This window comes from Scaptodrosophila lebanonensis, unplaced genomic scaffold, assembly GCF_003285725.1.
Source record: "Scaptodrosophila lebanonensis strain 11010-0011.00,11010-0021.00 unplaced genomic scaffold, SlebRS2 tig00000161-arrow-arrow-pilon, whole genome shotgun sequence".
Lineage (NCBI taxonomy): Eukaryota > Metazoa > Arthropoda > Insecta > Diptera > Drosophilidae > Scaptodrosophila > Scaptodrosophila lebanonensis.
Window position 1 is genome coordinate 181,637 of NW_022060597.1, and position 25,189 is coordinate 206,825.

At 37.5% G+C, this 25,189-nt stretch overlaps 2 protein-coding genes across 2 annotated transcripts; one reads left to right on the top strand and one right to left on the bottom strand.

The window, feature by feature from the left end:
* Positions 1–215: 215 nt before the first annotated feature.
* On the top strand, positions 216–24,755 carry LOC115629640 (pre-mRNA-splicing factor ATP-dependent RNA helicase PRP16). Its single transcript, XM_030526142.1, has 5 exons — positions 216–2,117; positions 2,178–2,371; positions 21,876–22,788; positions 23,448–23,589; positions 23,656–24,755. The coding sequence occupies exons 1-5, from the start codon at positions 260–262 to the stop codon at positions 24,251–24,253; spliced, it is 3,705 nt and encodes a 1,234-aa protein (XP_030382002.1). The 5' UTR covers positions 216–259; the 3' UTR covers positions 24,254–24,755.
* Positions 5,316–12,312, bottom strand: LOC115629641. The gene is made up of 4 exons (XM_030526143.1): positions 11,006–12,312; positions 7,087–7,265; positions 6,889–6,993; positions 5,316–6,346 (listed from the first exon to the last, which is right to left on the bottom strand). Exons 1-4 carry the CDS (start codon positions 11,553–11,555, stop codon positions 6,239–6,241), a joined length of 942 nt encoding a protein of 313 aa, XP_030382003.1. The 5' UTR covers positions 11,556–12,312; the 3' UTR covers positions 5,316–6,238.
* Positions 24,756–25,189: the final 434 nt, after the last annotated feature.

Below are 25,189 nucleotides of genomic sequence, written 5' to 3' on the forward strand. Positions count from 1 at the left end.
TCAATTCCGGGCGAAAGGATGCAACAACCGGGTATCTTTTCATTTACATGTCCTAATGGCCACATGCGTTTGCATGTGTGTGTGTTACCAAGAATAGTGATGATGGAACTGCAGACCGCGCAAGCAGTGCTGTAAAATGTTTTTTTTATTGGTATCGGTATCGCGTTCCCATCAGCTGTGTGGGCTGGCATAGAAGATAACGCATTTTGTTAATAATTAAATAGTTGCGGGATCTAATATTGTTAATAGCGGTAATAGCATGGATGACGAAGATGCAGAGATGCATCGGCTTGAGGGCACAGCTGGGCAGGAGGTGCGTGGTGGGCTAGTGTTGAAAAAGCCAAAGGACAGCGCCCCCGGTAGTAGCTTCAAAGTTCCTCAGGGTTCCCTTCTGGGCCTGGACAAGTTAGCAGCCAAGCGACGCCTTGAAAAGGAGAGTTCTCAACGCCTAATCTCGTTCCATGATAACGAATATGATGATCTAGCTGGCTCTGCCTCCCCTCAGGTAAACACACCGGCAGCGGCCTCAACAAGTGAATTTGCCTTCAAGAAGCCGGATACAAAGAGCTTTGAAAAACTGAGTCGTCAGCTACGCGAGCACAAGGACGAGACGCCTTCGCACACAGGTGGTGTGTCGGAGAAAGCGCGTGAGCGTCTACGTGAGCACATTCACCGCGATAGAAACAAAGCTGGAGGGGTTCGGTGCACCACTCGCGAGGAAACCTCATCATCGTCAACTGGCGATCAGCGCCATCGGGAACGTGACCGTGGACGGGATAAGGATCGCGACAGACACCGTGAACGATACGATGACAATCGCAGGCATTGGAACCGGGAACGCGATCGTGATCGTTATAGAGACCAAGACAGGCATCGCAGTCGCTCGCACTCCTCGTCAGTGCGCAGCGTGCGCACACCCCGAGAACCGGCTACACCAGGTGGTGGTGGCATTTCGAACAGTTCATGGGACGACGAGGATGGCGATAGCTTTGGTGGCCGCAAATCGGACTGGGACTTCCCAACGCCACGTGGCAGTGGTGGTGGCGGCCAGAAAGGCGAATGGTCCGCACGAAGCAATAGCAGCGGCTTCAGCAGCTCCCACAATCGCAGCAGTCGTCGGCATCATGATAATACACAGCGTCCAACACCGGCTCATCGATATAATCAATGGGCTCCAGACCGCAAACACAGCGGTGCCACGCCTTGGGGCAAGGATCGTGAGTCACAAGATCTGTGGGAAGAGGAGCAGCGACGTTTGGATCGCGAGTGGTATAATATAGACGAGGGGTACGATGATGAGCACAATCCCTTCTCCGGCACCAATTCGGAATACTTCCGTAAGCGTGAGGAGCAACTGGAGCAGCGACGCACCAAGCGAATCAGCGCGCAGCAGCGACAGAATAATCGTGACAATGAACTGTGGGAGCGCAATCGAATGCTCACCTCCGGCGTCGTCACATCCATTAACGTGAACGACGACTTTGACGAGGAGGCCCTGGAACGTGTCCATTTGCTGGTGCATCACATCATACCGCCATTTTTGGACGGTCGCATTGTATTCACAAAGCAACCAGAGCCGGTTGTGCCCGTCAAAGATCCCACCTCGGACATGGCGCTGCTGGCACGCAAAGGCAGCGCTCTCGTTCGCACGTATCGCGAACAAAAGGAACGTCGGAAAGCCCAGAAGAAGCACTGGGAGTTGGGCGGCACAAAGCTGGGCAACATTATGGGCATTGAGCGTCCACAGGACGATGAGGACGCCAAGTTCGACAAGGACAGCGACACGGCCGATTACCGCAAGGATCAAAAATTTGCCGATCATATGCGCGACCAAGACTCGAGTGGCAAAAGCGAGTTCTCCCGCAAGAAGACCATTTCGGAGCAGCGTCGCTACCTGCCCGTATTCGCTTCGCGCCAGGAGCTGCTCAACGTCATCCGAGAGAATTCGGTCATCATTATTGTGGGCGAGACAGGCAGCGGAAAAACCACACAACTCACACAGTATCTCCACGAAGATGGTTACAGCAAGCTGGGCATGATTGGATGCACGCAGCCACGTCGTGTGGCCGCCATGTCTGTGGCCAAGCGCGTCTCCGATGAAATGGACACCCAACTAGGTAAGTCCACACAGACTGTCAGACTGATCAGCTCCCCAAGTAACTCTCCAATATTTGCAGGCGAAGATGTGGGCTATGCGATACGTTTCGAGGACTGCACCTCAGAGCGAACGGTCATTAAATACATGACTGATGGTATTTTATTGCGCGAGAGCTTAAGGGATCCCGACTTGGATGGCTATTCGGCAATCATTATGGACGAGGCGCACGAACGTTCCCTATCCACCGATGTTCTCTTTGGACTGCTACGAGAGGTGAGTTGTGTTACTAATTTCGGATGCAGTTTGTAAAACCAACTCTGTTGGTCAGACAGGCAAATAATTTGTTATGCTTCAAAATTCAAAATAATTAATCTCTTGGCCAAACACTCACGGTCGGCCAATTTTTGTCCGCCCAAGGAGAGTGTCCGCTTAAGGAGATACTTAAATGCTTTATACACCGACCGAATGTTTTAGAAAAAGTGTCCGCCGAAGAGAGTGTTCGGATAAAAGAGGTGTCCATGAAGGGAGTTTTCACTGTACTATGATTCTAACTGGACTAAACTATTGCTCTTTGGGATTTAAAATAACACAAATTTGTGTGCAAATTATTTGCGTGTTTGGCCAAGTTCATTGAAACGAATCACCTTCAGCCAGCTGCTCATTTATTAGGGGTTTAAATTTGTATAATAGTATAGCATATCAAACCTTTTATCTACATTGCACACTAAATATATCTTTATCTTTTTAAAATTAGAAATTTAATCAAAATTTTGGCCAAATCTAGATTTGACATTTTTAGGACATTTCATAATGCAGTTCTACGATACGCAATCATATACTGGTATACTATAAATTCAAAACAGTTATCAATTTCTGTTCATAATTCGATTAACGTCTTCCGAGAACTTTTCAGCCATAACTTTGTATATAGATTCCTGTCTTATTCACACGCAGAGCAAGTTTATTAAAAATCATGTATCGGTAGAAAAATTATTCTTAGTGGGATATCTTTTTTTTCTTAAAAAGAAATCCCAAGATATTTCAAGCAAATATTTTGCCTATTACTTTATGATTTCTGAAGTCTCATCAAAATTGGTGCAATATATCATAGCGATCATCTATTCAAAAATCGCTCTTTGGCATCCAAATGGGGTATTTGATTTTCAAGAGTTTCTTTTAGTGTCTCACAATAATCTGAAGTATTATCAAAATCTGTAGAAATTTTTAGCTATCATAGCAATGATTGGTGCAACAATGCTTATTTTCGTTGAGAGGCTGTAGCGGGAAAGGAATCGACACGACTTTAATGTACGTATTATCCATAAATTTCGTACTGGGCCGTGCCTGATTTTAAAAGACCAGCTCTATTTGCGAGTATTCCCCACCAGTAATTCCCATATTAAAACAACATATGTTTAATTTTTATCGAAGGTAAACTTTTAATATTGATATATAGACAAGCTTTCACAAACTGTATATACCTTATATATATGTAGTATATATGTATATATAGATGTGTGTGTATGCGTATGTTTGTGTGTGTGTGTGTGTGTAAATATTTATATAAACCGTCTAAAGGACTATGAAATCGATGCCTAGCCTTGCAGCACCAAATCAAATGCGCATACTATTATCAGAGACAATACTTGTATACTCGTATGTATATACATATTCATATTTATACATATAGTATGTATGTATATGTGTGTATGTATATATGCATGGCCTATAAATAGTTGCTCCCATATTTATGGGGTGGTAAATATTTTTAGCAAATACAAATGTTCTTATTCCATCGCTAAGCACTTCAAATGTCCGTCTAACGAGTATTACTTAAGATTTATACGAAATATATGTATATATATACAAACATTGAAATTGTTCAACAAACAATAAAAGTATAATACAGACTTATTGTGTAAATATTGGTAAAGGGTTTCTCACAACTCCACAAAAAGAAATCAAATAATAATAGTAATATCGATCAAATAAAATAGCAAATAAGTCTTTTCAAATTTCACAGAGTGCGTCTCTCCATATATATATAGCAGGTATACTACAAATATATATATAGAAATATATCTTCGCCAGACACCTAAAATCCTATACCTATAATTACAAATACAAGTCGCGTAGGCATTGGCGCAAGAAAAAAAATTATTACCTATATACTACATATAAAATGTATGCCTATATATCTCCATATATAGTAGGTGTGTGTGTTCGATTTTTGGCTACAATTATTGGTAATCCAAATTTTGAAACATTACGAATGTTTAGGCGATAGTGTTGTGTTGTGTGTGTATTTTGGGCTCTAATATTGAAATTTGTTAAAAACAAAATTGAATGCACGTTCCATCCAAATTGTGAAACCTCAATAATTATTACTTATTATAAAAACTTGTAGTAGTATCATCCATACACACTAAAATGCATTGCATGTGTAAACTGAACATTATGGGTTAACAAAACGAATTTAAACGAATATATATAGTATTTAGATGGCTATAACGAACATGCTCTTCAGATAACAATAGGCAACAACATTTAAGAAAAAAAAATCCTACATTCCAGCATGGAAATACTTTTTTCCATCTAATACATATAAGTCCAATAAAAATTTGTCCACGGAAGCTATTCCTGACTGTCCAGACAAAATATTCTTACAAATGTTATTTCGTTTCAACGCTCCCATTCGAAACTCCACTAAGTGGTAATAGTAACCAAATATTTCAAAAAAAAATTAAGATGGAAAAGGTCGCGCTTGTAACTCCAGAATGTTGTTCAAAGTATTTTGGATGGAGAAATCTTCAATAGTTATTCACACAACGTTATGGTTTATAAACAGAAATCTATGTGTGGTTTGCATGTGATGTTGAAAAATATTAATTTTTTCTTTGAATATTTGCCTTTTTTGCTCATTTCTAGGGCAAAACCTGTTGGTCCTATTGAATAGAGAATATTATTGGACCCTCCTCAAGCATAGATAGTAAATCACACTTTGAAACAAAATTGTCGTTGCATATTTGGCAAATAAAACTGCCAACGCAATGATAGCATTTGTAAGGACAAATTGTACGTCAATCAGTTATCTTTCATATAGGTCTATATATATATATATGTATGTATAGTACATGGTATGTAGGTATCATTTAAGATCGATTACCACACAATAAAATGATTAGAGAACGCGATAAAAAAAAAAACGCATATAAAATTTGGTGCGTTCCATGGGCAAACATTTTTATTGGTTATAATATCTAAATAGGGAAAAAATATACTAGACATTCTGGAATGATAATAAGTCTTTTCGAATTTCTGTCTCGCTCTCTCTCTCTCACACACATTCGCGCGCGCACGCGCGCTGTCTCTTTTGGACTCGTAGTCGCAGATATTCCAGATTGTAACAATAGAGCAATCGATGATTAAATGGACATGTGTCATGTATTTGTGGGTGTACATATGTGGGTGTCTAGAGGTGTGTGTGTAATTACGCAGTTGATGCTTCAGTATATCGGCTAAATATGTATGTATGTATGCATTTAAGTAATAACTAGTACTAGTGTTGAAATATTTAAGCAATTCACGCATTATTAGTCACAATGTTCTCAAGGGGGCGCGGCGCCATCTCTATATATGTGTATATGTATGTATGTATGCATGTAGGTATATAGTTTCTTACACATATATGTATGTATGTATGTATCATTATCTTGGAATCAATAAACAGCACTCAAAGTGGTTGACACTTCGATCTTTCTGCACTTATAATACAAGTATGTATGCATGTAGGTATACGAGTATGTATTATACCTACATATGTATATAGACGAATTGGTTAGTCAGTTTGACTTGACTTTAGACATGCCCTTATCTTATCATAACTTGACTTAATACTTTTATAAATCAATTGAATTTGCCAACAAAAACAATTTAGAAAATAACAACTGAAATTCGTGATGATAGGCGTTTCGCATTGTGTATAGAATCAACTATATATGTATATGTATGTATGTATATATTCTACTTAGTATTGTTTTTGAGAGAATAGGCGCCACATCGAAAACTTATGTACAACTGAATGAACAATCAACAAATAAAATAAACAAAGACAGAGCAATCATCTAAGTTACAGTTTCGTTATTTCGATTTTGTTTCTGATTGAGAGTAGCGATTCTGTCTATTATTGAGCACCAGTAGCATGCTCGCATTCATGCCAACGCTGCTCCATTTAACGCACTCCGACATCTGTAAATAGATTACTTTGTAATTTTCGAACAAAAAAAAAAAAATTTATGCATATATGTATGCTGAGAGGCAGAGGCAGAGGCTGCAACAGTGACAAAAAGGACAGTTGTTGTTATTGTTGTTGTTTGTTTTGTGTTGGCAAGTTGGCCAAAAAAAAAATGGTACGTTGCTGTCCCTGTTCCTGTTGTTGTTGAAGTCTTCGTCGTCGTTGTTGTTGTTGTTTGTTGTTGTTTTCGTCTCGTTAACAATTTTCAAAACAATTCAGTCAGTATTAAGACCTAACCTGCCTCTTAAATGTACGTATGTGTGTGTTTATGCAAAACAAATGCAATATATAACATAGAGATATACTCGTATATATGTATATATATATATGTGTGTGTGTATTTTTTTGTTGCCATCTCTGCTGCAATGGCAGCAAATCAGGCATCCTTATTTAGCTATCGATTCTGTTTTTTTTTTTTTTTAATGTTTTTTCTCTTTTTTTGGTTTACTTATCAATTAATCAGATGCAGCAAGACGTGATTTGCACTCGTCGTTACCTGTCTCTTGCGGACATCCTGCTGGCGACTGCCATAGCGGCACCAATACGCGAAATGTTTGTTGTTGTTCCACAGACTCTGCTTGGCTTTGCGGGCCAGAGACACCTGCCAAATGAAAGGCCCATTTAGAAGAGAATCTACCACATACATACATAAATATGTATATAGATAGTAGCATGGTCTTGTTATGTCGCTCACCTGATTGCGTATGTCCTTCTCGTTATGCGGCATTTTCTCCTTGTCCGCAAAATTATTGATACGCAACTCCCAGCCATGGCTCCAGATGTCGTTTAGAGACATTTTTATGAGCTTATATGTGCCATTCTCGCGTATTTTCACAGAAAATATCTCAATGGTTTCAGGTTTTGGTTTATTGTCTGCAATTAATCCGAGTTAAAATGAAAGAAAGAGAGAGAAGGGGTCTTTCAATATATATAGAATTCGAAAAAGAAAAAACAGTATTCAGAACATGTCGCTTTTGTATTTAGTGAGCAACGTTTTTATAAAGTGATTCCCATCCCAGTTAGTAAATACTTTGAACATTATTTAAATTCAAATTGGTTTTCCTTGAGCTCATTATAAAGCAGTTCTCAACACTCTTCACTGGTACTTTCCTATTTGCGTCTCATCCCAAAAACATTTCGCAACACTCTTTTGCTTGCATATATTTCTCGATTTTAAATAATGTAAAACCCGATATTAATATTCCTCTCAGCAGTAATTCTTCACAATTCTTGTGTCACAGAAAAAATAAGCTTATTAGTCTCATCGATAAACAAAGCCCGTAACGCTTTATTGCTTTCCACACTTCAAGCAGAACTTGCAGAATCCTATTCAGTATGAAATTACTTTTGAAAATTATAGAAAATATTCAATATTCACCCTCAAAAATATTGCCGAAGTTTGCTTAACGATTAATTATTAAACTGCCACATTTGGAAGTGCTACTTTTTTTTGGGGATAATTGTTGCGCAATTTGTTTAGCTTTTGCCGCTTGTGTTTATCGTTAATAATTAATATTGTTCAGTATTTCACACCTTGCTGCTGATTTCTATTTGTATTGTTTTTGCCTTCGTTCTGCGACATGCGCAACAAATTTTCACAATTCTGGAATTGCTGAGGGCGTTACTTTGCAGATCCACTTAAATTCTATTCTCATCATTTTATTCGACATATTTGAAATGATGTGAAGTCAATAAGAAACCTGACGTTAATAGCGCGCCGAGACATATGCAATAAAAGTTTAATACACAAAAAAGACAAATGAAAACCTACATATATATGTACATATGTATGTATAGAGTAGCGTAGTGCTTGGGTGCAAGTATCTGTGTATGTATGTATGTTTATATGAAATGTAAATAATTGTATGTACAGGCAACTTGCTGCTGCATGATAAGGCGCCTCTTATCGTAATAGGCACGAACATTGCATTTCTGTATACAACTAAACGCAAGATAATTACACACACACATAAAAATGTGTCGTGTAGAATGTAATATAAGCTCAATGTACGTAGGATATGCCCAAGAATCGCAACTGACTGTTTACAGTGCAATAGAATCCAACTCATTCGTATACTTGTAACGCATTCGTGTACAAGAACCGGGGATGTGGTGAAATATTCTTTAGAGCCGAGAGCATACAATTCACCACATGTCGTACGTGACAGAACACACACACACAGAGAGAGCGGCACAGAGAGAGAGAAAATTTAAATAAACAAGTAAAGTGCCGTTTCAAGTCCAATGGCTATGTTAAGCGCATTTCTTGTACAACACGATCGTTTTCAGCAACATGTTGCAATGTTTCCAATTAACTGTCGTTGTTTCGAAGCCACCTCAAAATATTTTCCAAGGGTGTTCCTCAATCCATAGTCCATACTTTTATCAATCAGTCCAGTTATTTAGCGTCACTGAACTATTGCAGCCCAACCTATCCCACCAATTTCTATGCCCTATGCCTATCCAGTAAAAAGTGTATATTAGTTTTGCGCAAATGTATGTAACAGGCCACAGACCCACACTGAATAAACTTGCTGTGCAGGCTCCCCTTATATTAAGAAAAGTTTTAAGCGAAAAAATTGTACTACGTACTAAGTTCTCCACCTCCCTCCCCCCATTTCCATTTTTTTCTTCTCCTATTGAGTGCACGTATAATACAGCGGTGGACACTGTCGCGCTCTCTCCTGGTTTTTGTTTTTGACAACATTTTTTGAAGTGTAGTTTCCTCTCCAGCTAACCAATCGCTCTGCTACCCTCTCTCCCTCGCTCATGTTGAGCACTGTGAGCTTTTGCTCTTCGGCATGTGGCAAAGAAAAGAAGCAAAACAAAAATTGCATGCGTGACTCAAAGCACATGATGCGTTTAATTGAGCGAGAGTAGTAAAAACGACTTCGTTGTGTTGTTGTTGTTTATATTTTTGTTTTAATTTTATATTTATTGTTTTGTTATTCCCACCTGTATATGTGGTTGTTGTAAAAAAACGTGCCCATTGTCTTCTCGTGTATTATGTATCTGTGCAAACATGCAAACAGTCGAGTTCACTAATATAAATACACGAAGATGTTTAAAACCCATAGCAAGGGTAGGTTTACAAAGAATTGGTATTGTTGTTGAAATGCAATAATTAGGAAATAATTCAAATATTTCTGTTCGTCTAGGACGGTTGAAATGTCTAGACACATCATCATTAGAGGAGACGCACATCTCTATATGAATGATGAATGTAATATTGAAAGTGTCTCTTCTTGGCAAGTAGTTTGTTTTCAATCAAATATATTATTATTTATTATTTTAAGCACTGTCTGGTTCATTTGTTGGAGGTTAAATCTTTTAAGCCGCATTCTGTATCTATAATTTTAACCATAACTGTTTAACATGGAAGCTTCTGGAATGGAATGTTCACTTATTCGAATTCAAGTTGTATTTCCATATGCCGGGCTTTCATTAGTTGGAGATATTTTCCATTTTGAAGAGTGCTCAACTAGAATAATCTTTCCTTACTTCTACATCGACGTCAGCGACATTATGTGTCGTTGATTAGATAAACAAAAACAATACCCAAGTATGTATGTACATACATACCAACACCTCTACACACGTAACAGGTAACGACCTACGTAGTACGTACATCTATTTATATACATAAGTACATATGTACATAAATGTCAACTTTGTGGCTATGGCTGAGTGATTTGAACAAATAAATGTGCCTACACCACTAGGGATTAGATGAACCTGTAGATTACAGGCAAAAACCATGGGATACCCTATATAAAGCGAGCATAATCATTTTTTAAGGACAAAGCAATTTATCTAAACAATTTCAACTGTTTTAGTATAAATAGATGGAGAATCTTTACAATCTTGTTTACAACCAAATTCCTTCCACATCGGTCTGCTTAAAATCTTTCAGTCCGAACATCTTTCTTTTCGAGAAACGTGAAAATATCATTAATTCAGACAAAAACCAGACATTGCTTAAAATAATGCAATTCCTGAAATTCTTTTTGTTTTGTTTTATTCGTATTATTTGTTTTCATTTCATTGGCGTTTATATAATTTTTTATGTTTTATTTCCGCATTTGTTGTGAAAATTTAAATTCTTTCATTATTTTTTTTTTAACGAAATTGTAAGATATTTTAAAGCGATTGAAATGGGTTTCTTAAGACAACTTTTTCTTACAACTGTACGTAATTCTGTAATCTCGCGGTAATCGAATTTCGAAAAAAGGTTTTCTTTAAGGCTTTGCTCAAGACTAAGTTTAAAATTGAGGCTTCTTTCAGAATTTCAGAAATTGAAAGTGTATATGTAGAAAGAAAATAAAGAGGAAATTTTCGAATATAAGAGAAAATGTTTACCATATGGTTTCTATACGTTCCTACTTTTAAATTCATAATATTTGCGAGCTGTTTTAGATTTTACAAAAAATACAAAACACATTTCACTAATAAAAATATTACTTATGCGCATGTAATTGTTCCAAATATGTTTCACAGACACTAGTATCCTAGTTAGTTGATGAGCATGCAAAATAATTCAGTTAACGATCTTTCAAGAACAATGAGGGAATAGAGTAAGTCAGTGCTACCTGCTCCCTCTCTGATAGACTCACCTTTGGCTACCTTGCACAGCACGATGCCAAACCAGGAGGTAACTGGTGTCTCGTTTTCGTCCTGGGCCTCCATAAAACTGATGCTGGTGCTGCCGTTGCGCGGAATGATGATGAGTGGTTGCGATAGTTGGGTTGGTTTTGGTGGTGCCAGTGTAAGGCCCGAACAGTCAATGTCCAGGGAGTCGGCGTCATTGGCCAGGGCGGCGGCAGCGGCTGAAGCTGCTGCTGCAGCGGCCGCATCGGCTGCAGCACTGCTGCGGACCTCCACAATGAAGCCGCACTCGACGACGGCACAAAAGATGCGCTGCTCCTCCGGTTTGAACCATTTTGACTCGCGGAGCTTTTGGACGGCGACGCTGCTGCCAAAGGTGACGTTGGCGCCACCGGTTTTGTGTTGCTGCAGCACCACTGAGGTGGGCCAATTCGAGGTGGGTGAGGAGGGGGCTGATTGCGAGGCACCCCCATTTTCTGTGGCCTGTTGGCTGTTGTGATTATGGCCCTGCAGTGGCCACCATTTTAACGAGCTAACAAAACTGTTCGAACGGTTCATTATATGTATGTGTGTGGGTAAAAAAATAACGTTAATCCTACTGGAATGGATGTGTCCGAGTCTAGGTGCGCGGATGCCCTTGTCAATTAACTGTTTTCTTGTTGTTGCAGTTAATATTGTTGTTGTAGCTGTTATTGTTGGTATTATTGTTTTTTTGTCGTTTTTAGTGTCAACTTTCACTACAAAAAAACACTCTTCTGCACTTGTGGGCGGTTTTTCTTTCGCCTTTGCGCCCGGTCCTATTGGCGCCTGTGTTTTATCTCCTCTATGTATGTATTTATGTTCATTCGTCGTTCTAATTTGATTTTGTTTTATTACGGTAAACAATGAGCGGCGACTGGCGCTGAGAGCGCAGCAATGGGAGATGGTATTGTTATTGTCGCTTCGGTGCAGTTACACTTAGTTCGTGTTTATCAAAAATGGGCAAGCATGTTTACAATGCGCCTTGCAATTTCACAATTGTGAACAATTTACATATGTATGTGAATACATACGTACATACATATGTGTGTTTGTGTTTGTACCCACATATGTAAGTACTACCTGTGTATTATAAGTATGTAGAGTATGCACAAAACAAAAACAAACGCGACCACTGTGGTAGCACTACGCGTTCCAATGAAATATTTAGCTTTTGCTTAATTTTTATTTATTCGTATTTTTTTTCATGTATAGTCTTTGTTGCGGTTTCTTCGTGCTTTTGCCGCTTTTGTCGTCGTTGTTGCTGATGATATTGTTGTTGTCGCTTGCTTTGCTACTGCACTACAAGAGTCTCGAAAGCCAAATACCAACCGCTTGTCGTCGCCAACGTTTATTTATAACAAAGCCGGTTTGCCAGCCCCCACGCTCTCATTTATGCTCTTTGAGCTTACGCGGCTCTCTCCTCCAGTCTCCGTGCTCTCAGTAGCTCTCTCTGCTGTGGTGAATTGGGACGCAGCCATAGCTATAGCCATTGCCATTGATTGTGGTATGTTTGTTCTTTGCCCATACATACATACACATATTTGTAGTTGTACATACATATGTTACTATGTATGTAAGTTGTATGGCTGTGGATATTGAGATTTATTGCCGCTGCTTCGAATTTCTCATGTCAATTTAATTGCCTTTGGCAGAGCTAAGCGCCAGGTGAGGTGTAATAATAACAGGTAATAATAGAACCGACATCGCGGGTCTGACCTTCTTTTTTTAGTTCTGAATACTAATTTTAACCCATTTGTACATATGTACATATGTATGTATGTATGTTAAGTATGCGTGTGCGTATGCCTGAATGTGTATATTAGTTTGTATCTACATTTGTGCCTGCCTCTTTGAAAAGTAACTTAACACTGTAAATCAGAACAAATAAAAAATGAAACGCTTTACACACACATACATTTATACACACATACATACCTACATACATGCGTATATATGTATGTACATACATATGTGTAAGCTCATTCATCCCTAGGTGTTCGATGCCTCCTCTAGCTTCACACACAGCTTTAACACGCACATACTTATGTACATATGTATGTATGTGCATGTGTACATATCTTAGGCCTGTTCCCGATTCCGCAAAGCAATATACAATTTACAATGCAATTTCGCCAGATGGTATTATCTTTTCTATGTTAAAGGCTTTTCTCGTATCATCTGTTATCAGTTTAAACGTAATTTCGTTATCTTTTTCGAAATTCATGAATACAAACATTTATATATTTTATTGTATTTCTGCTAGTTCTGAATTCCGCACGGGTTTTCTTTTGATTAAATCGAGCAGAATTCAGTCTAAGTGGGTTATCGCGTTAAGTTAAGGTGACTGTAGAGCATTATTTTAGTACAAGGTCCACCCATACTCATACAATCGGCAATTAGTCACTAAAAAGTCAATGTCGCATCGTGCATATAGTATATACACGATTATTACCTTCAAAACAATTGTGATTAAAGATTTCTTTGAAATTTCGCCAAAAGCGGTTTTCCCAGCAACAATGGGTTTTAAAATGGTAGACAGATAACCAAATGGTTAATAGAGTGCCAAACATATTCAAAGTAAAAGTATGGAAAATTCTAGAGGAATTTAACTAAATTCATTAATATTAATTTTTTCTTGTATTTGATGAAAACTCTATTTTACGTACATTTCATACAAACTGTCCTCAAATCTGATCAGGGATCCAGATTCTCGAATAAGTAGTTTTTTGACTTTCACCAAAGCTTGGGAACAAAACTAAAAGTAAAACAAATGCTCATCATATAACAATGGAGATGGAGACCATAAGTAAAGTGTTTCGAAAAAGATTTAAAGACGAAAGTGTTGGTTTGTCATATTCCATTTCTTTTCCAGGCGATCCGAATTCTCAATTGTGGTTTTCATCTCACTTAGTTCAGAGATCAATGATGAAAGATACATATTTGAGCAATCACTTTTATCTGACGATGATGATGTTGTCTGCGTCTGATTTGTTTTTGATGCGGCACGTTGCATTGGGAACTGTCCCAACAAATTGTTGAACAAATTTGATTTTAAACAGTTGAGTGTAAACAATAATACATATATGTTTATTTATTTATACGACTGATCAGTGCTCAAATTGCTTTGGTGAATACGCCCAATGTTTACGATTCTGTAGCTCGTTTTTTTCTTCTTCTTTCCTTCTTCTTTCTTTCTTTTTATTGCCGTTTAATGATAATTGCGTAATCTTTTTAGGAACGTGTGTGTAGGTCAGTGCCCAGAGATGTCTTTGAATTCGCTGATTTGGCCGAATGCTCGTGAAAATTGTTTTCTTACTAAGTATATACGAGTAGTCTTTATAGACACACGCCTGATCTCTGAACCGCTCTTACGTGTGTAGACGTCGCGTTCTCTTGCGTTTTTCGCTCATTCCGCCTCATTGTTTCGATGGTAAACCACCTGTATTTATTTGCATAAACTGGCTATATGTCTGTGGTTGTTTCAACAATATTTTTTTCTTTTGTTTATATACACTGGCCGGAATTGCTCATCGGCTTGTCCAGTCAGCTTGTAGTTTATTGTCCGCAAATACTCCGAGTAAAACTTACAAATCCTACCTCCTAATGGCACAGGTAATACTATCTGAATTTCTTGGCCCCTACCAACACACCCTTTTCAGCAATACTTTGCATATACATATATCAACACATTTTTCATTAACCAACACATAAACAAATACTGTTAATACTTGGCAGTACGTTTATTAATCTTTAGATCGTACCTTTGACAAATGATGTTTCCAATATCTAGCTAATCGGCATGTCTCTATATACTATATACAGATATGTGTACGAATCTAGAAGCGAAACGAGTTTTTGTTTAAATATGTAAGCCAATTTTCTTAAAAGCTTTACCGCCCCACATATGTGTGTACATAGCTGTGGCCACCGATATCTGGTAATAACCGGACTTTGCGCTCGCGTCCAAAAAAAAAAAAAAAAAAAAAAAAAAAGCAAAACAAGAACGCTATTTCTGTTTTTGTCATCTTCTCTCGATGCTCGTGAATTGAACTCTCTAGTAGAACAGATAACCGAACGGTTAATTAAGTGTCATAAATTCCCTAAAGTAAGACAAATTCTGGATGAAAGTAGATTTCAGCAAGTAATCTACATTTAGTTTAATATATAGTGCTCCAGGAGGTGTTAAGGAACCTACAAAGTACAACGCGATTAGACTAATCCGTGTAATGGTTTTACCAATAATTATGCCACATTAATTATTTAATATTAATAATATTTAAATGGTTGTATGCTTAATGGAAGAAATTCCCTTAAAGATTGTATAAAAGTATCTTCGATTTCTGCATATTTGTAGATGATATCATGCGCATATAAGTATAAAGTTGCGGTCCGGAATCTACATAATGATTGACCAATCTCTTGAAGTTGACGTAAAAACAACTACTTAGGAAGCAAAAGAAACGGAACTAGTTCCCACACTTGAAGAGAAGTCCTATGCTCAGCATCATATTTCCCATTTATAATATAACAACAGCTAGATAGTTTTGCGGTTGGTGAGATGATGGTGTCTTCAGGTTACTAATCCATTTAATTTCAAGTGAACATCTTGAGAAATATTAATCAATAACAACTACACTCCAAAACTAGTATGGGCAAAAATGAGCTAAACCTTAAAATAGTGCCAAGGAAACTATAATTTTAACTCTAGAACCGTCATAGTCTCAAGTTTTGCAGCACTTCAGCCACATTCATCATCTTTATCGTTTTGTATCTAAATAGTGACACTATTTAAACTAGAAGGTAATAATTAGAATTCCAGACAAGTTTTCAGCAATGAATTACTTTATCTTAGGTTAAGTTTTACCCACGGATCGCATTCTCCCCGTTTTTGTGTTCATGCTCATGAGCAACCCTGTTAAGCATTGCTAAAATATGTCAGTACATCATCTTCATAATCTTCATCGTTTTGCTACTAAAAAGTTATACTATTTAGACTAGAAGATATTAACTTGTTTGTAAATGATAATTTAGACTGTATCCGACAGTACAGTACTTCATCATCTGCATATACCAACTATTTTTTGAATAAAGTAGGCTTGATTGAAATCTATACCTTCTAAATCCTTTTTTTTTGCAATTATTAATCAATATGACAGCCATTATACGTTGTTCTTCTTTTACATTTAAAAAGCAATATTTGAACGAAATTCAATTGACAAAGATATCCGGAACATGGAAAAGTAGCTTGTTATGTAAAACCTCCCACTGGCATCGTATTTCCAATTATATTCTATCAACAGTCTTCAGATCGTTCTGTAATCGGCTTATTCGTTTAAGCAGTGTGTAGGAACTGTGATTTAAATAACTCGCGTTTTGTAGTTTGGAGTTAATAAGTAACACTAGAAAGAAATGATTGAAAGGTAGAAGAAATGGAACATCAGGCTCCTCCATTAGCTATCAATGTTTTGACATCACTACCCACTAACAAAAAGAACTTATCATCAAGCTATTCTCAAGTCCCCCAAAACGGAAGCGTATTATCAGATTATGGCAACGAATTCCAAACAATGTAAACGACAAGTACCCGTCTGTATATCCACATTTGCATATAAACCTCCAACAGACGAGACAAGTCAACTGCGTCATTTTTGTTGTTGCTGTTGTTGTTTTCATCTATTTTTAGAAAATCATAAAATACGCGCTCATACATATGTATAAATATGTGTAAAGAATGTGATGTTCAGACATATATATAGATTTATAGACCAAGGCTAATACCCTACACGGCAAAGTTTCGCTTGTTACATCGATATATTGAGTAACTCTTGAATAGATATGACGGATTGTCTGACAATATTTAGACTAGAAGGTAACAAGTTGCCTGTTAGTGATTATCTTGTTATTAGTTCGCTGTTGAATTTCATAATTCACTCAAACCTGGCATGTCATCTGTTAGTGATAGATTTTCTATTGAAGGTTGTGATTATCTTGTTATTAGTTCGTTGTTGAATTTCATAACTCACTCAAATCTGTTAGTGATAGATTTTCTATTGAAGGTTGTTTGAATATGTAACAACACTTCATAATGTTTATCGTTTTGTATTTGAACACTGCATTTATTTATGAAAGATAGTAATTCTATACATTACCTGTAAATGTTTATCTACATGCTTAAAAGGAACTAAACTTTGTTTTCAAATACTGACATAAGAAGGTAATAACTGGCCTTTAAATGGTTATGAGATAATATAATAATAGAAAAGATTAACATGTTTACTGATAATAATCTGATGTGCAGAATTACTCCTGCACGTTCTACGAATACATGAAACCACTTCATCATCTTTATAATCTCCATCGTGTTAAATTAAGACTAGAAGCTTGAAAATGATTATCTAAAATGCCAGAAATGGCTCACAAGTTCGCTGAACGGCCCATCCAATAGTTATATATTTGCTTTTTAAATTTCTGGTCTATGTCAGTTCAACATCTTTATCTTATTTAACTGAATTCTCCATGGCCAAGCATGAACAATTAGTGCAAATAGATCATACCAATTGTTTGGAAAGATAACACACTCGTTAAGTAGGAATCTTCAAGATGTTGCTATCGCAGCAATATCTTAATTTTTGCCAGTTCGTATCTCTCTGATATGAAATACGTGTGCTATTTATTTTCTTCTCTGCCTTAAAGATATATATACTGTATACTACTTAAATGTGTTTTATTTTTGCACTGAAAGGGGCACATAACTCGTTTTTTCACAGCATTGTTTGCGTCTTTCTTTTTTTTTTTTATTTACTCGCCATATGTCGCCTCTCTTGTCATCGTTTATTGCTCTGTTTTACAAACGTGACGTTGAAAGTAAAATATCCAAAAATGACAGCATTGCAAACACTTTAAAAGATGTTGTTGTTAGAAGGACGTGAATCGTTTACCATTTCCGAGCGCTTTTATAAAAGCAAGTCAAGGGCAATGCTGAAGTAGAGTATTGTTCCTATTTCCAGATGAAAGAATCACAATGATTCTTCCAAACAATTTCAGTTAGGGTTTTAATTTTCGTTTTCCTATTTATATCACAGATGTGTACAGCACTCGAGGTCAACAAATACATATGTACATATATTTTAGTACAACAATATTGCGAATAAATCTGTCATAATAAATCTGAGAACCAAATTGAAACGCTGCTCGTCAACTAAATAGTTCCATCGTTTACATTTTAACATTTCTTCGCTTTATTCAAACGAAAAGTTTGGGTTTTATCCGATTGATTTTAAAATAACTGAATCCTTAACGATTTTCAAAAAAAAAAGTAAGTATAAACTTAAACTTTGTCTTAAGAGCAGGCAGTGATTTTATTTTAAATTAAAAATTATACTCGTATGCAACTGCTAAGAGATATTTGCATTTAAAATCGATTTTATTTCAAATTTGTATGTGAAATTCTGTAACTCTGTACATTCCCTAGAACTTGAACAAAATATTTGGATAATATACATAGCATATGAGAACGAAAAAAATTGTTTTCCAATCAATTTAGAGTTTGAAAACGCAGAAAAAGCGAAGCAATTTATTTATTTTCCCAGCCTGTGTTTGTTTCTGTGAGTGGAACTTGTTAAATGGTCTATTTACTGCACAAAATTGTTAATGAAGCTTTTAGCTGACCCCCTGCCCCGTGCCAGCAACCACTGGTTTGTTTGTGTGGGTGTGTCACGAGCCGGCTAATGGGCTCGCCTTCACGCAGCCAGCACAACTCGCTTGCTCAGGAACTCACCACACGGCGCTCTCTTTATTAAAATTGCAGCTTACCGCTGCCGCACTCACCACACAATTCCTGCAATTGCAACTACATACATACATACATACATATGCATGTGCATGTGCATTTGTGCATATGCATATATGTATGTATGTATGTATGTCCCCATATCTAGATGGAAAAAGCTTGTTTAATGACTGTTTGACTTCACCATCCTCTTGCCGCCCACACACGTTGCTGTACATACTTGTACATACATATGTATGTATGTATGTGCTCGACATGTAACTGAACTTAATGGACATGTACATACATATATACATGGTAGCTGCCCGTCGAATTCCAAACAGGATTGAATGTTTGCCTGTTTATAGAACGCCCTCACATGTATGTACGTGCTTGAGCAGCAGTTTTACAGTTATATTTAATACGCCATATGGGGGGATTACAAAAGTTTTTACAAGAAATCATAATTCCAGATTACACCTTCACAGCGCTTTTTATTTATTGATTTATTATTATTTGCAATAACACACATACACATGATCATACATGCATGCCACATGTAGTATTTATTGATGGAGGACGCACAGAAAACATATGCAATTTTAATAGAGGATTTCCCTCAGTACGCCAAATAAGTAGGAAGCTAACTGTAGACTTTGAGGTTTCTATATTTATTCTAAATTTTGTTTCATGCCAATTCCAAACAAAGCTAAACTCTCTATAACGGCAGTTTCCCCATTTCACTTTAAAATTCAATGAGTTCAGCCACTAGTTATGCTATTGGACAAGCACTTTGTGATATTTTGCAGTTTAAATGACAGATAAAACGTTTATCAAATGTCTTTCTGCCATGTACCGTGCTTTGAAATACACTTCAACTTTTTTTAAACTACTATATACACATACAAATATTTCTCAAAGGCTGAGAAATTAAAATATATGTATTCCTAATAAGTATATTTGTAATTAATTTGCTCAAAAACTCCAACTCAAGAAGTGTCCATGCTAGGCCAGTTTTCTGATGTTTGTCCGACTGTATGAACATTGATATCTTTTAAACAATAATAACTAGAGACATCACACTTGGCATCTAGACTTGTCTTGTAGTTATGTAGGAGCTTGTTTATTACAAATGTTATATAATTTTATATAAAGATATCTTAACCAAATTTGGTATTTATGAGTTTTATGTAACGCCAACTTATTCTGAAATTTAATGTTTAGTTTAGACTATTCGGTCCAAGGGGATTCTCTCTTGTTTTAAAACAAGTATATTTTTACACGTTTTTTTTTTTTTTTTTTTGCTATTTCCAATAATTTGACTCTTATTTGTCCCACAGTGTGTAAAGAGTTGTCGCACCTGTGGATTTTCCATTCCCTTTGGGTTTTATTTCTGGAATTTCATTTTGTTCCGCTGTTCAAAATAGATTTGCGCTTTTAAAAATAAATAAAGAAAAAAGGTTTCGTAAGCTTGTTTTGTTCAACATTTTTAACCTCTTTATTTTCAATTGGCGGATTTACTAACCATTCAGGTGGGTAATCACCTTTCTTCCAAGTGTAAGTCTTGAGTTCCCTTGCTGGCAGCATTACCTATTTATTTAGGCCTGCGATAACAACTGCGGAAAATTACAGAAGAAAGGGGTTTAATATAAAACTAATTCCTATATATAACCGAGTTAGAACTACTTACATGCTATTTACTGCCGCATCCATAAAGGTATTAACTGCTATACATTGGTCTTGTAATACTTGTTTGTAATTTTACCATGAACTTTAATCAACAAATCAATTTATTTATTTGTTAAGGGAACCTGAAGTTGTTTCATCACTTCGTGTTCTAAAATCATAATATTTGTCATAAAAATATATAATATATAAATGCCAAAATATTCTGAGAAACAGAAATCTGCAAAAGGGTTGATGGGTCTTGTGATTTATATTAAAAATTTTTTAAATTTTCTATTTGAGATATAATTTTTGTGCAGTGTACTCGCTACGAATTGTTCTTGAAATTGCAAAGTATGTTGAGTTCAAACCCAATTCAACCCACTTGGCGCCATGGGTCTTAAGGATACACCCTTTTTACAATAATCTTGACCTACTGGCGGCGCTCGGTCAACGACTTCAGTTCGTACCATTTGGGTCAGCCAAGAACGTTGCTGGGTTGGGTCGCTGCCAAATGCTTTTCTCCATGCCCTTTGCCTGACAGGGTTAAAAGGCATACGTATGTATGTACTTATATGTAGAAAGTTGAATCGCTATATACACATATTTAATGGGCAGTAGGACACGTTGCAGGTCCCATGTTATAGGTACGCATATGCTTGGCCTGTTGGGACATATCCATATAGACATGTCCATCTGTCTATTTGTTCATAAGTCCATCTTTATGAACATCGCCAACTTTTAAGCAAAAACAACTGGGAATATCAAACTCGATATATTTACTTTTCTTATGCATTCATATGTAGAGAACATTTACTTAAAAAAATCGTTTATGGTTGAATTATAGATCTGTCATAGGAACGATATGGGATAAAAGCACTTTTAGTTTGAAAAACTTTTATTTCAAATTTTTTTTTTTTTTTTATTTAAGTTTGATCAAAAATCTGTGAACGATATCTTATAAAATAATTTTAAAACCAACAACTTTTACCTACATTTTTTTTAATAACTCATCAGATTCTGAAGTGTGATCAAAATCGGTGCACTATATCGTAAAGCTGGTATAGGAACGATCGGGGAAAAACTCCCAATTAGTAGAATAACTATTACCTTTATTAAGATATCTCCACCAAAATTGGTGTTTATGAGTTTTTGATAATGCCTCACTATAGTCTGAGGTTTCATGAAGCTCGTTGCTCTATATATATCTCTATATAGGAACGATCGCTGGAAATATCTCTTAGTAGCGAACGTTTTTTATGATTCCTAAACAAAATCAAAAGTTATATACAGTTGCAAATATCCATATATCGACGCACCATATCGCACCATATAGCTGACAAAGGACTGCTAGTTCCAACACTGGTGGAGATTCGTTTTGTTTTATTTGCTAACCATACGATTTTCTTTGGCTCTTATCATAGATTGTTGCACGACGTCATGACCTGAAGCTAATTGTTACGTCGGCCACCATGGACTCGACCAAGTTTGCCACCTTCTTTGGAAACGTGCCGACGTTTACGATACCTGGACGGACGTTTCCCGTCGACGTGATGTTCAGCAAGAATACGTGCGAGGATTATGTGGAGTCGGCGGTCAAGCAGGCCCTGCAGGTGCATCTGACGCCCAATGAGGGAGATATGCTGATCTTTATGCCGGGCCAGGAGGATATCGAGGTGACCTGCGAGGTGCTGGAGGAGCGTCTGGCCGAGATCGATAATGCACCGGAGCTGAGCATATTGCCAATATACTCGCAACTGCCCTCCGATTTGCAGGCGAAGATATTCCAGAAGTCACCCGACGGCATACGCAAATGTGTGGTGGCCACCAATATAGCGGAGACATCGCTCACGGTCGATGGCATTATCTATGTCATTGATTCGGGCTACTGCAAGCTGAAGGTCTATAATCCTCGCATCGGCATGGATGCCCTACAGATCTATCCCATATCGCAGGCCAATGCGAATCAGCGTTCGGGTCGTGCCGGACGCACAGGTCCGGGACAGGCCTATCGACTCTACACACAGCGTCAGTACAAGGACGAACTCCTGGCGCTGACCGTGCCCGAAATACAGCGCACCAACCTGGCCAATACGGTGTTGTTGCTGAAGTCGCTGGGCGTCGTCGATTTGCTGCAATTCCATTTCATGGATCCACCGCCACAGGACAATATACTCAACTCGCTGTATCAGCTGTGGATCCTGGGCGCCTTGGACCACACTGGCGCTCTAACAACCCTCGGCCGCCAAATGGCCGAATTCCCGCTAGATCCGCCCCAATGCCAAATGCTGATCGTTGCCTGCCAAATGGAGTGCAGTTCCGAGGTATTGATTATAGGTGAGTAGTGTTAATGCTTTATTCTAAACGTACATTGCCTTTCATAATTATAGGACACCTATGTATATTTCTAACATAAAGCCAAAAATTATGCTAACAAATTCTTAATTAATATTTTGAATGGCCTCCATTTTTCAAATGCTTTCAAGTCTAACCAATCCCTTTAAATTGCCTCTTTTTTTTAGATAAAATAATAATAATAATATATATTTTCAATCGATTTTGAATCCGGCGAATATGTTATGGAACATTATATGAATTCGTGGATTATTCTGCTGAAAAGTAAATGGGGTTTCCCATTTTTTTTCTTCCCTTAAAGGAATAAGAGAAGACTGTTTTCGGAAACCATAATATATCATAGTAGACGATGTAAGAGGAAAGAGGAATAAGAAGCATGGAAGAGTGCAGAAATAGCGTTAAAATTAAACTATGTAGGTAGATTTAAAATAGACAGGGACGAGTCGACATGTCCAATTTATATATTTATATTTATTTATAAAAATGCGATATACTATATATATAGGCGAGAAACTCCCGAAATCAGCGTCTGTAATTATTTGGCCATCCATTTTGTGTTGCCATTAGTATTAAGCCACTAACCCAGTTTGCCAACAATTAGCTGTGGAATACTAATATTATCAATGTTTTCTTCATTGCAGTATCCATGCTCTCGGTACCGTCCATTTTCTATCGGCCCAAGGGTCGCGAGGAAGAGGCGGATGGTGTGCGTGAGAAGTTCCAAGTGCCCGAATCGGATCACCTGACCTACCTCAATGTCTACCTGCAATGGAAGCAAAATAAGTACGTAATGTGAGTGCCAACTATTCGACCCCCTCTATATATATCTTCCCCATCCTACCATTGCAGCTACAGCTCTTCGTGGTGCAATGAGCACTTTATTCACGTCAAGGCCATGCGAAAGGTGCGCGAGGTGCGGCAGCAGCTGAAGGACATTATGACGCAGCAAAAGATGAATGTGAAGTCGTGCGGCACCGATTGGGACATTGTACGCAAGTGCATTTGTTCCGCCTACTTCTACCAGGCGGCTCGTCTAAAGGGTATTGGCGAGTACGTTAATTTGCGTACAGGCATGCCTTGCCATTTGCATCCCACATCGGCACTCTATGGCTTGGGCACCACACCCGACTATGTTGTTTATCACGAGCTGATTATGACGGCCAAGGAATACATGCAGTGCGCCACAGCGGTGGACGGCTATTGGTTGGCCGAGCTGGGTCCCATGTTCTTCTCCGTCAAAGAGTCGGGACGCAGTGGCCGCGAAAAGAAGAAACAGGCCGCGGAACATTTGAAGGAGATGGAGGCACAAATGTTGCAGGCCCAGCACGAAATGGAGGAGCGCAAGATGAGGGCTGCACATCGTGAGGAGCAATTGGCCGCTAAACAGGAGATTGCCACGCCCGGCACTACAACGCCACGCCGCACACCCGCACGTATCGGACTCTAATTCAAATAAAAATGATAAACTTACATCCTTACTTAAGGTGTGCTCTGACAGGCAAATAATTTGCACACAAAATGTCGATTTTCAAAACGAGTTCATGAATATGTTATTTCCATAAAAAAACGAAGTGAATTTTAAAAATGCAAATTTGTGTGCAAATTATTTGCATGTCTGATCATTAAGTTAAAGGGAACTGTCCAACTATAAATGATAAGCTTTCAAACTTAAAGTGTGGACAGAGAGGCAAACAATTTGCACACACATTTCTTGTATGTCATTAATAAAGTGATATTTCAATTAAAGAAAATATAGTTTTTTGCGAAAAATAAACATGTCTTTTATAAAATAACCCAAATACCGTATGTTTGCAAATTATTTACATGTCTGACCGTGACTCGTCAGCATTTTTACTTTGTGAATACTTTGCACCTGGTATTTATTATTCGTATGTATTCTTGATTAATTGTAGTGGCAGTAAAGCTTATCAATATTATTCCCCATTAAATAAGGCATTCAAATGTATCGTAAGTGCCAAAATTCGCAACTTTTTTTTGTCAATAAAAACCGTATTTTGGCTGCTGTTAATTGTTAAAAAGGGTAAAGCGTCAACAAGTACGGGTTTGAAATATCAATTTGTAGCTAAGCAGAGATTGTAAACAATTACTGATTCATGTCTTAACGAAATAATAAATAAATGTTTAAATAATAGCAACATATTAAAACCAAACGTTTTGTGGCTTGCTGTTTATGCAAACAGGCAAATTCTGTTTCTACACTTAATAATGTTGGAAAGCTTCTTTTGGATACAATTTCAACAGTAGTTGCAATAGGATCTTAAGCAAATATCGTGTTTTTCTCTTTTTTAATTTAAACGTGTATAATTTTCCAATTGGCGTAGCCACCTCTTTCAAACAATACCTGATATTTTTATCGTTATCG

What these genes read in the sequence shown, in the direction of transcription:
- LOC115629641 (XM_030526143.1), bottom strand. Translation starts at nt 11,555, where the DNA reads ATGAACCGTTCGAACAGTTTTGTTAGCTCGTTAAAATGGTGGCCACTG. An exon ending in GCTGTGCAAGGTAGCCAAAG is followed by an intron (nt 7,266 to 11,005) that starts GTGAGTCTATCA and finishes GATTAATTGCAG; the next exon opens with ACAATAAACCAAAACCTGAA. An exon ending in AGAAGGACATACGCAATCAG is followed by an intron (nt 6,994 to 7,086) that starts GTGAGCGACATA and finishes TTCATTTGGCAG; the next exon opens with GTGTCTCTGGCCCGCAAAGC.
- LOC115629640 (XM_030526142.1), top strand. Translation starts at nt 260, where the DNA reads ATGGATGACGAAGATGCAGAGATGCATCGGCTTGAGGGCACAGCTGGG. An exon ending in TCTTTGGACTGCTACGAGAG is followed by an intron (nt 2,372 to 21,875) that starts GTGAGTTGTGTT and finishes CTCTTATCATAG; the next exon opens with ATTGTTGCACGACGTCATGA. An exon ending in TTCCGAGGTATTGATTATAG is followed by an intron (nt 22,789 to 23,447) that starts GTGAGTAGTGTT and finishes TCTTCATTGCAG; the next exon opens with TATCCATGCTCTCGGTACCG.